This window comes from Rhamphochromis sp. 'chilingali' (assembly GCF_963969265.1).
Source record: "Rhamphochromis sp. 'chilingali' genome assembly, chromosome: 5".
Lineage (NCBI taxonomy): Eukaryota > Metazoa > Chordata > Actinopteri > Cichliformes > Cichlidae > Rhamphochromis > Rhamphochromis sp. 'chilingali'.
Window position 1 is genome coordinate 13,786,828 of NC_137932.1, and position 11,919 is coordinate 13,798,746.

Below are 11,919 nucleotides of genomic sequence, written 5' to 3' on the forward strand. Positions count from 1 at the left end.
AATAATGGGGGGGAAAAATGAAAAGCCAATGATGGGGGTATTTTGAAGGAACGCCTCATTTTTATTATTATAAGATGGACAGGATGCAGTGAAATGGTGTTTAGTTTAAAGAGATGCGCCATAATGAGAGGGAAATAGAATAGGTATGGCCTTGTAGGGATGATAATGAGATCGGGAGAAGCCAGGTAGATAGAAACACCATCCTCTGTTGTCACCCTCCAAGCACCCACTCACCCATCCCCACGCACAAAAGCAAGGAGACAGATATATCTGTTCCCAGGCAGCAGGAGAGTCTCCAATTACGGCAGGATGCAGCATCAATTTGAGGGCTAATTATGTGCGTAATGAGCTCACCGTCATGCGTCCGCGCCCCCGACACCGAGCCCGCTGCTCTAACCAACCTCCCCCCATCCACACGCTCCTTCCTTTCACACCCCCATCTCTCCTTCCTCCATGTGAGTGCCCGGTAACTAATTAAAAAACTACATGCGCCGCGGCGTCTTCATCTGATTCACACCATGGAAATTAATCCTCAGATAAACGTGTTTGACGGACACCCAACCACTGCACGAGCCCTGGACGCGTCGCACCGCTCTCTCAGCCGGGTGTAAACTGTTTTGTATCTGTCTTTTTGTCTCTTTTTTTTTTAAATAATAATAATCTTGCCTCTGAAATAACTCACGAAACAACTGGTTAACAGATCATAACTAACATCCAGTCCACTGGTTTATGTGCAAAAACTCGAACTCATGCAAAAGACTTAAAATTTAGAATCTAGAGTACACGACTGACTACACCGAGGGACATGCGGACTACTTTGTTTATTTTTTATTTTTTTGTAGCCGATGCCTGTGTTAATATTGCAAGTATACCTCTTAAAGCAGAGAACTAAAAAAAATCTGCATCCGCGGGGAAACAATCCAGCAGACAGCTAGGGGGAAATTAGTCAAAAACAAAACCTGAAGAGAGAGGGCATAATTTAGCCTGTTGATTTAAATATAACTAAGAATATATTATATATCAAGAGCATTCATATGATGCTAAAACAAAAAAAAGGTCGATGGTAAGAATGTGGGGTCTATTTATTAGACAGCGTGATGAGCACAAGCAGAACATGAAGTGATTCTGTCAAACAGCAATACCGTGATGTTTGTTTATTGTTTTCTGCCGTGGCTCCCTGTATTGCTAAAACCTAAAAGCTTTATTTATCTGCTGCACCCCCCCCCCCCCCCCCCCCCCAAATCGAAATCCATATTGTCAAAAAATTTGACCACTGAATGAAAACAAATGCAGCCGGATTGAAAAAAATAAGAATATCTCCATTATTTTCTAAAAGAAATAATTGCATATATTATTATATAAACTAACACCCGTATCGATTTTCATTGTCCCCCAAATTGCCCCATACATTCTGTTCTGTACCATCTAATGAAAGGTGTTTCGTGATTTGTGCAGCATAATTGTGGAAATAATGCATGTTCTTCCTGGAGGATTATTTTATTTTCTGTTGTTTTCCATCACCGAGTGAGAGTCTTTAAAGCTTTTAATTACCCTCTCACCTGTTAACATTCCCCTGCTATTTATGCAGGTTTATTTATTTATTTCAGCTTGATCCATGATCTGCAGGCTAATGACAAAAACACAACAGGATCACATTTAAGCTCACTTCGGGCACGGCCAAGTGCTACGCATACCTAAATCGTCGCCCACTGTAAGTGTCCAATCGCGTAATGACTTGTAACGCTTCCACCCAATCACGAGGAAGCAAGAAAACAATGGGCGGGTTTCGAGCTGCTCCAGAGAGGGACATTGAGATAGTTGAGGAGAGGAGGTTTGCTGGGCATGAATGCCACTCGTTGCGTGTCCCTATAATTTGGAGAGGTGTATGCAGCGCACGGCCCGTTCGCCTTTCCAGGTGGAAATCCAGGAGGAGCTGAGAACAATTTTAACTGGGAGGGCTGGTGAACCCGGTTCAGGACAGGTGAAATTCCCAGCAGGCTGCTTTGAGACTCAGGATCGATTCAGATGTAGGGAAATACCCAACAGCGTATCTCTGCTCGGGTAGGAACACTACAAATACATGCATCTAAGAAAATCTGAAAACTAATGATCCTTTTAATATGTTTTAAACTTTCTTTAAAGAAGTAAACGAGGAAAAAAAATCGAGCACCGAGTTGTCTCTGCCAACGCAGTTGCACACGTTTCAGGAATTGTGTTGGGTCAAATGTCATTTCCTCGATACTCCTTCAGGGATCAGCAGCATAACGGCTTGTTTTTTCACTCCCAAAATAATAACAGAAAATGCAACGTGCAGAATTAGTTTACTGCATCTTACCGTTAGATTTTTTTTTTTATGTTATGGTCTAGTTGCGGTCAGTACAGATATCTCTGTTGAGCAGCTGTTTACCAAAATCTTGTCATCTTTTCAGAAAATTAAACCACGTACACGTAATGTAATAGCGTCGCGTTCATATTGCATTACCTTTTTTTCTGTATTGTTTATATCATTTTTTTCAGAGGTTGTTGTTTTTGTTTGTGATACTGTGGCAAAGGCATCGTGCCCTGGCTCTAGATCTGTTAAAAACATAAATCTGACTTTGACTGATGATTGACGTATACGGGTTTTTTTTTTCTGTTATTCCAGAGTCACCTCTATGTGCAATGCAAGCCTTCCTCTGAAAAACAACAGTTATTCACACTCATTCTTTGTTTTGCAGGTCATGGATGAAGGCCAGTGGCTACACCGAGGAGGTTTAACTACAACCAGTTGAATTATCGCAGACTCAGATCACTCATTTGGGAGATCACAGGGATATTCCCACCCTTTGGATTCATCTTGTCATACAAAAAAACAACAACAAAAACAAAACAACAACAACAACAACAAGAAAAACTTTTTTTTGCAGTTGAAAAAAGTATACAATGAAAAACGAAGCAAAGCGGGAGGAGTCGGTCATACTGCTGATTTGAACGAGCGAACCATCCGACAAGTTAAGGATATAAAGAAAAGGCGCCGACATGAAGGAGAAATCCAAAACGGCTGCAAGGACTAGACGGGAAAAGGAAAACAGTGAATTCTATGAACTGGCTAAAATGTTGCCTTTACCGTCGGCCATCACATCCCAGTTAGACAAAGCCTCCATAATAAGACTGACAACAAGTTACCTGAAGATGAGAATTGTTTTCCCCCAGGGTGAGCACCTAGCCAACGTGCACTCTCCACTGCTTATTTATTTATTTATTTATTTATTTATTTATTTATTTATTTGTTTATTTATTTATTTATTTGTGTTGGATTTTTTTTCATCTACACGTTTTTGCGATCTTTTCATTAACTTTATTTCATTAACTAAAAATAATTATATCTCTTCTTTGATCAACTTATCTGCAGAATTTTACGAATGAAGGGAAACGCATGGGGAGTGACAGGAGATTTTTACTAATATAGTAATATAATAGTAATAATAGTAAACTGGAATTACTTCTACACAACCTAATATTATTATATTTTAGGAAAAAAATAAATAAACATGACTACTTTAAAAATCTGCATATTTTTAGGATTGTCACTTGGTCGGTTAGTGCAAAAAAAAACAAACATAAAAGTTAGTGTTCAGTATAATTTAGAAAGTAGGTTGTAATTAGAACACACAGGTTCTCTTCAAGTCCTACAGAAACGTTACAGGAATATTCCCACAATTCCTCGTGGGTCGTCAGGGAGTCTGTTCAGATGCTTTATGATGCTTTTTAATTCCGTATAACCAAATGAGACGATCTGCCAACGTCTCTGCAGGTCCACTAGTCTGCGTGACTGAGAGGAAGAGTCGCCAATTAGAAAAAGCACCTGCAAGGCTTATAATCACCTAAAGCACATATAATCTTACCCAGCTTCTGCGGTGTGATGACAAAATGCTGGATGCAAAATGTCTCCCAAATACCCAGCTCGCGTTTTTCTTTTTAATCTTTTCATTGTTTGATGGAAGCAGCTTAAAAAATGAAATGAAAAGAAAGAAAGAACATGTACACACACACACACACACACACACACACACACACACACACACACACACACACACACACACACACACACACACACAGATAGATAGATAGATAGATAGATAGATAGATAGATAGATAGATAGATAGATAGATAGATAGATAGATAGATAGATAGATATGTAAAAAAAAAAATTAACGCAGCCCCTCATCTGGTAGATTGATGTTAGTCTGCATGTCCCACCGACACCGTAGACCTATTTTCATTTTCATTTACACATTTACAGCAGGAGAGACGGACACCTAATTTACTTATAATAATAAAAATACGAAATTTCTGATGGAACTGAATAAATTTGATGAGTAGCACAAGATAGCATCCAGGCTATCGTGGGATATACCAGGCAAAAATCCACAAATGAACATTTTTTTGTCACATTTTAGGGAGGAAAAAAAAATCATCATCATCAACAACAATAACAACAACAACAACAAAAATAATAATAATAATAATAATAATAATAATAATAATAATAATAATAATAATAACACTTCTGCACGTGTGGGTTTGTGCCTCCAGGGAGACTGTACAGCATGCAGGAAGGGACAAATTTTCAGTACTGTGGAGAGGAATAAATGCTTTAACTGTAAATTGGCCCTTTAAATAGGAGCTCCTAGCGTCTTGGTTTCTGTGTGTGTGTGTGTGTGTGTCCTACTTTTTCCTTTATGCTAAACGAAGAATAAGAATAAGAATAATTTAAGCTCAACTAAAAAAAATACTATATATATTTCTATTTAATTTCAAAGTCATGCAGCAGCCAAACACCGTTATTTCGCTCTCTCCCCAGGTCTGGGTGAAGCTTGGGGTCACTCAAGTCGAACGAGATCCTTGGATAACATTGGACGAGAGCTGGGATCTCATTTACTGCAGGTATTTAGGCTGTTATTAATATTATTAAAGGTACTGATCTGCAGCCAAAGAACATGATCGACCCGGGCTTGTGAATTAACACGGAGAAGTGACGGCAGCCTGTCGTTTATTATTTGCAGACGTTGGACGGATTCATCTTCGTCGTGGCCCCAGATGGGAAGATAATGTACATTTCAGAGACAGCGTCGGTCCATTTAGGACTGTCTCAGGTTCGTTTCTGTGATCATTACACACACACACACACACACACACACACACATATATATATATTTCCTTTCAGACGTTTTTTTTCCTCTGTATTTGTTATTCATAAAGCATCGTCTGAAAATGAACGCGATACCCATGCGCAGATAAAAAAAAAAATTCACCCACCAGGAAGCTTTTACCCGTTAATTACCTGAGTTATTCTCAACAGGTAGAGTTGACTGGGAACAGTATTTATGAATATGTCCATCCTGCCGACCACGATGAGATGACAGCTGTCCTCACCCCACATCAGCCCTATCACACACATTTCGTGCAAGGTACAGAACGACGCCTTCAGGCTCCACATATGCACATGTTATGTCATTTAGCATTTTCTATTTAATCATAGTGTTGCACTGTGTAGTGTCAGCATTATTAGCATATGATTAAAAAAAATGCAATGAACGCGCGTAATATACGCGGATGGAATTTACGCAATAGCTTGTGCCTGTGCCTGTGTTTTTTCCTTGCAGGATACATTTTAACGCCGTAAAACCCTATTATTTTATTTTTCAATTATTATTGTTGTTATTATTATACGAGAATTTAATAGCAAAGTGTTTGACATCTTTCAGAATATGAAGTGGAACGCTCTTTCTTTTTGCGGATGAAATGTGTGCTGGCAAAAAGAAACGCGGGGCTTACCAGTGGTGGATACAAGGTAGGCAGCGCTAGTAAATAAAGAGTGTCTTGTTTTGTTTTTTTTATTAACAATAACGATAATGGTATTATAAAAATTATTTCACATTAATAAATATAAGAAGCGAATAAGAAAAAATGGTCACCAACATTAAAATTACTTTATACCTTTTTTTCTAACCACGAAAAGTTTTAGCTTATTCATGCAGTTTAATGTAATTGTGTCAGGCTATTCCAACAGTTCTATTATCATTTGATTATATTGTATTTTGATATAAATTACACTATCCGCGATATGGCAGCCTCGCTTCTGTCAGTCTGCCCCAGGGCAGCTGTGGCTACAACCGTAGCTGCCTCCACCAGTGTGTGAATGTGAGAGTGAATGAATAGTGGCATTGTAAAGCGCTTTGGGTGCCTTGAAAAGCGCTATATAAATCCAATCCATTATTATTATTATTATTATTATTATTATTATTATTATTATCCTGCCTGCTTCCGAAATGCATCACATAAATCATAAAGCTGACTACTGTTCTTATGAAATGGAATTTTAAGAAATTTCATTATTAAATGTAATTTGTGATTTAGCTATTATCTTGTATATGCTTTACGATAGGTGATCCACTGCAGTGGCTACCTGAAGATCCGTCAGTACAGTTTGGACATGTCACCTTTTGAAGGATGCTACCAGAATGTGGGCTTGGTGGCTGTCGGTCACTCTCTGCCTCCCAGTGCCGTGACTGAGATCAAACTGCACAGTAACATGTTCATGTTCAGAGCCAGCTTGGACATGAAGCTCATCTTCCTGGACTCCAGGTACTAATCAAGACTTTGTTCTATTTGTTGTTTTCTTTTCCCTTTAGGTGTTTTTGAGTTTGTTTCTATTTTAATTGTACTGTGTGTTTGGCAAACGTTGTGTGAAGTCTATGCATTTTTCATTAGGAAAGGGAAGCAAGTTATAAAAGAAGCTCCTGGAGCTAAAATTGCCTGTGAAAACCGAAGCACAGAAAAATGAAATATCCCTGAATTAGCTGCTTATTTTAACTCCTGAATTTCTCCCCAGGGTAGCTGAGCTGACAGGTTATGAGCCCCAGGACCTCATTGAGAAAACGCTGTACCATCATGTCCACAGCTGTGACATCTTCCACCTCCGCTGTGCACACCACCTCTGTGAGTTACAAGTGTGTTCATTTATGCTTTTACAACAGGCAGCTTGACCTTCTCTTGTTATGCAGCAACTGCTCAGGCAACCTACTGCAGCCACCATGTGCAGGCAATCACACGTCTCCCACACGCACGCACACACACAAAAAAGAAAACGTGCAACTTGTTAAACATGTTAATCTCTGCTGTCTGTGTGTTTCTTTTATCTCCTGCAGTGCTGGTAAAAGGCCAAGTCACAACTAAGTACTATCGGTTCCTTGCCAAACACGGCGGCTGGGTCTGGGTCCAAAGTTATGCCACTATCGTCCACAATAGCCGATCCTCAAGGCCTCACTGTATCGTCAGCGTCAACTATGTCCTCACGTAAGTGTAAATAACGATTTCCATCCTAAAATCAGAGGGAAACTTTTGTTTTAACAGATACTTCATAATTGATTTCAAAATAATTTTAAAAGTATGCTTTTTTGAGACAGTTAAATCTATAATCTGTGCTGATGGCTGCAATTATACTGTAGCTGCGCAGTCATTGTAAAACAAGGTTGCAGCACTACTCCGGTCTAAATAATAATGCCCTTTTAATAGAGATGGCACTGTGGGAATAACACTGAATATTTTACTTGTATAATCATATCATGCACTCTTATGATCTGTACTTGAGGCTCACTCTGTGATACAATGGGTCTTTTTCTCCTGGAGAAATCCTTCTCTTTATCCCTCCGTAGTCTCTCTGTACAAATCCACCAAATACAGAGGTTGCAGGACTCAGGCAGCTGTGTGTTATGAGAGAACAAAGCACACTAAGGCCCTTTGAGACAGCAAGACAAACATCAGGGTTCAACCCCATCAAAAACCTCTACTGCCACCATCGATCTGCAGTCTAAGGAAAGCAAAATCGATCAAACGGTGAACTAGGAATCAATAGCTATCTCATAGCTGTAACACATGTTGGATTTTCCTTGTTTGGTTGATCCACATGTCGTTTTTTTCTGTGTGTGTGTGTGTGTGTGTAAGTGCATGTGATGGAGAGTTTGCGCAAGTCTGTACGTGCATGTATGCATATGGCTGCACTCCACCTATTGATTTCTTCAATGCAGTAAGGCGAAAACAAAGTAACTACATTAAAATGACAGAGAATTTCCAAGTGAATAATCAAGTCCAACACAGAAGTATCTGAAAGTCCAAGAGGCAAAAGTGGAAAAAAACAAACAACTACTTAAAAAAAAACAGCAATTCAATCGCCTTGGCATGGCAGCGTTTCCGCCCAACAAGAATCCATTAATAAATTATGTTTGGAAGTTGGCTGGTGGCATATTTCAGACGTGAGGTGCTCTGACATTGACCCCTGAGGTGGAATTCGGCTAACACAGCTGAGTTTGCACAAAGGCCCAACATTATTGGCTCAGACATAAGTCAGCCAGGGCACAGATAGGATGCACAACTGGCTACCATAACTATACCTGCAAGAGCAAATAACACTCAGACTGTGCACTGGCTATCCAAACATAGCCTTTCGCCTGCAGTGTTGTACATAAGGAATGGGTCATATTTAGAGTCATATTGAAGAGGCTGGCTGTACAGGGTCAGGGATGGGCCACAAGGTTTAAAATGCCAGACAGCTGCTATTACATACTGTTGATGTGATAAGTTAAGAATAGGCTCATGTTTGCTGAACACTTGACACAGGAGCCTTTTTCACTCCCTCAACGGTGACAATTGCATTGAGTTCAGCCGCAGTACAGTGGGTTAAAATGTCAAAGATGGCACACAAGTTGCATGTTTGAAATCTGCAACATTCAAAAGTAAATTTAAAAAAACTGGGTACATTTAGAGGAAATTGATTGCATAGATAAGACTTATAAGTATAAATATGTTTCTGGTGTGTGTTTACTCTCGGTGCATTCTTTCCACATTCTCGTAATGTTTGTGGTTAAAAAAGAAAAAAGAAAAAAGAATGATTAACGTTTTTTCTGGGTGTTTGTTAATAATCTCAGAAGCTGAGAGCTTATAATCTTAAAGTTCCCTTATATACTGTATTCACTTAAAGTTGTACTTAAATCCTTTTTTATAAAGCCTGACTCAATCTAAGTCTGACCATCTATCTATATTCAACATTAGCCAAGGAGTGTGCTTTAGACTAATTAGTAATTATGCTTCTCGTGCAATGCTAAAATCAAGATGGTCAGAAAGAGAACATGATCCAAGTATATATGATGAAAATAGCCTAAAGGTTTGGGGAATTCTGGATTAACTACAGAAACATGAGCTAGCTTGAAAAAATGAAAGTAAAACTAGGTCAAAAATGTTCTGTGTGTTTGTGTAGGTCACTGTGAAGAAGCTCCTCAGTAACCTGCAGCTCATAGTGCATAAAATAATTTGAACCCACAGCAAAGTTCAAAGATGCATGCATGTTAAAAGAAAGCTAGCGATCCGAGGTGATCTCTGAGGGTGTACATGCTAACATCAGCATACTCGCAGTAATAGTACTAACATGATGTCAGCACTAAAAAGAAAACCTCATGGTGAGTGGTGATGAATTTGGTTTTGGTGGCGCTTGATGGTGATAAATAAGTAAAAGGATTACTTGGCAGAGTCCTGTGGAGCCCATGAATTTCATAGCAATTCGCTGTTATAGATATGTTATTCTGAGCATGATCTTGCAAGATTATAAAAGCATCACAAAATGGAAGTTTAAGTTAAACTATTTTGTTTATCTCTAACATGCATTTTATGTGTTTTAAAAGGGACACTGAGTATAAAGGAATGCAGCTGTCTTTGGATCAAATGAGCCCCAGCAAACCAGCCTTTCCCTACGCTGACAGTCACAATGAAGAAAGAAAGAGCACCAAGTCACGTCTGACCCAGTCCAAGGCCAAAGCCAGAGTGTCACCCTACCCACAGGTAATTGTTTTTTGGAGCTAAGTCAATTAGGGAAGCTTGCTGTGGATTCAAATCAAAAACTCCCAGAACTGTGATTTTCTTGTTTCTGTCCAGCAATTTTCAGCTTTCAATCCAGAGCGTTCAGAGTCTGACCAAGACAGTCAGTGGGGAGGGAGCCCACTGACAGACTCTGCCTCTCCTCAGCTGTTGGATCCCAGTGAAGCAACGGAGGCTTCTTGTGCCTACAGATTGTATCCAGAATCGGGCTCCCTGTGCTACGGCCTGGGTCTATCAGAAGAGGATCTTGCCCATGCCCAAACGCACCCTCACACCACCACCTGTGATCGTGTTCGATGCCAGAGTGGCCGCTACTTCCTGGGAACCCCCCAGTCGGGAAGAGAGATGTGGTGGGACACCACACGCTCCGTTCTCTCGTTGCCAAAATTCTCAGTGGACAACAGCGAAGGCTACGAAATAACATCCTACCATGGCGCCATTCACGGTGAGGTGTTAGGGTTGAGACCACAACCATCTGTCTCTGAAAATAGTTCTGGCCTAGCTTCTCCTGGTAGCTGTTTTCCAAATGTTATTATGGGACATGCTAAGTTGTTTACACCGTCTCTTGCCAGTGTGCCGATTGCTACCATCTGTTCAAAAATTGCCCGCAACTGAAAGCCAAGTTATTTCACATTTCACATCCTCAAACAGCAAAAAAACCCCCACTGTGCTTCAGCCAAGACACCCAGTCAGACCATGATGCTATAATGATATATGCATTTAAGGCAGAATTTTGCCCATTAACCACATGAGCATTTTAACAATGTGATATTCATTTATTCTATTGTTATCAACTCTGACCACTGATTTGCATTTATAGGACGGGGCCACTGGGACGAAGACAGCGTAGTGAGTTCACCTGACGGAGGTGGGTCCACCAGTGATTCAGGTGAGCGTTACCACGGTGACCAATTCCAAGCGAGCCCTCGAGAGCCCAGCAAGATGGAGACCCTGATCCGTGCCACTCAGCAAATGATCAAAGAGGAGGAGAGCCGTCTACAGCAACACAAGATGCCACTGGATGTCTCGGGACTCACCAAAACTCACAGTCCCTGTTTCACCTCCTCCCTACCCCATCACTCTCAGCTCACTATGCCCAGCGTGGTATGCCGTGGCCCCGGAGCCCCCAGCATCGACCTCCTTACTGAACGCCTCCATCACCGAGACAGCATTAAAGTTCTTGGCCCCAATGAAAATGATGAAAACACGACGAGTCCTGCTTCTTTGTCTCGTCTCAGCAGCCCCAGCTCTGACGGAATCCCCAGATCAGGCCTCTCCCTCACCAAAGACTACATGCAGACAGATATGTCCCCACACCCTCAACAACCCCAGGGAAGTCCGCTGATCTATCCAGCACAGGAGAGGCAGCCACTGGACAGGCAGGCGGCGTACGCCTTGACTGGGTACTCCCTCGAGCATCTGTATGATCCGGAGAGCTTGCGGAGTTACTCCACCTTGGCCTGTGGAGGAGTGCAGTATGATGTGGCATCTCATGTGAGAGTGCAGGCTGAACAAATACAGGGACATAAAACCACCTCAGTTATCATAACCAATGGAAGCTGACGATATCTGGTGAAGATTGAGCCAGCTGTCTAAAAGAGGACGTTACCATCCGTAGTGAGGTTGTAGGCATGTGCAACCAGGTGCTCCACACAAAAGCTGAGACACTGACAAAAGGATACAAGGAACCTGTGTGGGGCTGACTTGCCCTTGGTGATCCATTCAGCACAACTTGTGTTTGTCAGGCCTTTCTCTTTCTTTTTTCTAAGTTTTTTCCCCAAGACTCTAAGAAGCTGTTCAGGAACTGACTTTTTGCATACTGCCTGACAAATGGAGAAAGTTTGCTCCATTACATAATATAACAGAGTTGTCTTAATGGCAGTAAAGTAACTTTCCCTCCCTGCAAAAGCTGGTTAAACATCAATCCAGTGTTTCTATTCCAAACCTCTCATGCACCATTGGCCATGTTTGTTAACCTGACCTGTACATGATTTCCAAAGGCAGTAAGA

At 40.9% G+C, this 11,919-nt stretch overlaps 1 protein-coding gene across 2 annotated transcripts; it reads left to right on the forward strand.

The window, feature by feature from the left end:
• Positions 1-1,831: 1,831 nt before the first annotated feature.
• On the forward strand, positions 1,832-11,669 carry LOC308397427 (single-minded homolog 1-like). Of its 2 annotated transcripts, none has more exons than XM_080883347.1 (12): positions 1,832-2,061; positions 2,718-3,193; positions 4,845-4,927; positions 5,047-5,136; positions 5,343-5,451; positions 5,749-5,834; positions 6,429-6,628; positions 6,876-6,982; positions 7,192-7,339; positions 9,718-9,874; positions 9,968-10,355; positions 10,731-11,669. In XM_080883347.1, the coding sequence occupies exons 2-12, from the start codon at positions 3,019-3,021 to the stop codon at positions 11,471-11,473; spliced, it is 2,286 nt and encodes a 761-aa protein (XP_080739473.1). In that variant the 5' UTR covers positions 1,832-2,061; positions 2,718-3,018; the 3' UTR covers positions 11,474-11,669. The 2 variants fall into 2 exon arrangements, with proteins under 2 accessions (XP_080739473.1, XP_080739474.1); XM_080883348.1 differs by having other exon boundaries at positions 1,832-1,981.
• The last annotated feature ends 250 nt before the right edge of the window (positions 11,670-11,919 follow it).

Excerpts from the sequence above, each read along its gene's own strand:
- LOC308397427 (XM_080883347.1), top strand. The coding sequence starts at position 3,019 with ATGAAGGAGAAATCCAAAACGGCTGCAAGGACTAGACGGGAAAAGGAA. Across the intron at positions 3,194-4,844 it reads GAGAATTGTTTTCCCCCAGG|GTCTGGGTGAAGCTTGGGGT; the intron begins GTGAGCACCTAG and ends CTCTCTCCCCAG. Across the intron at positions 4,928-5,046 it reads TGGGATCTCATTTACTGCAG|ACGTTGGACGGATTCATCTT; the intron begins GTATTTAGGCTG and ends TATTATTTGCAG.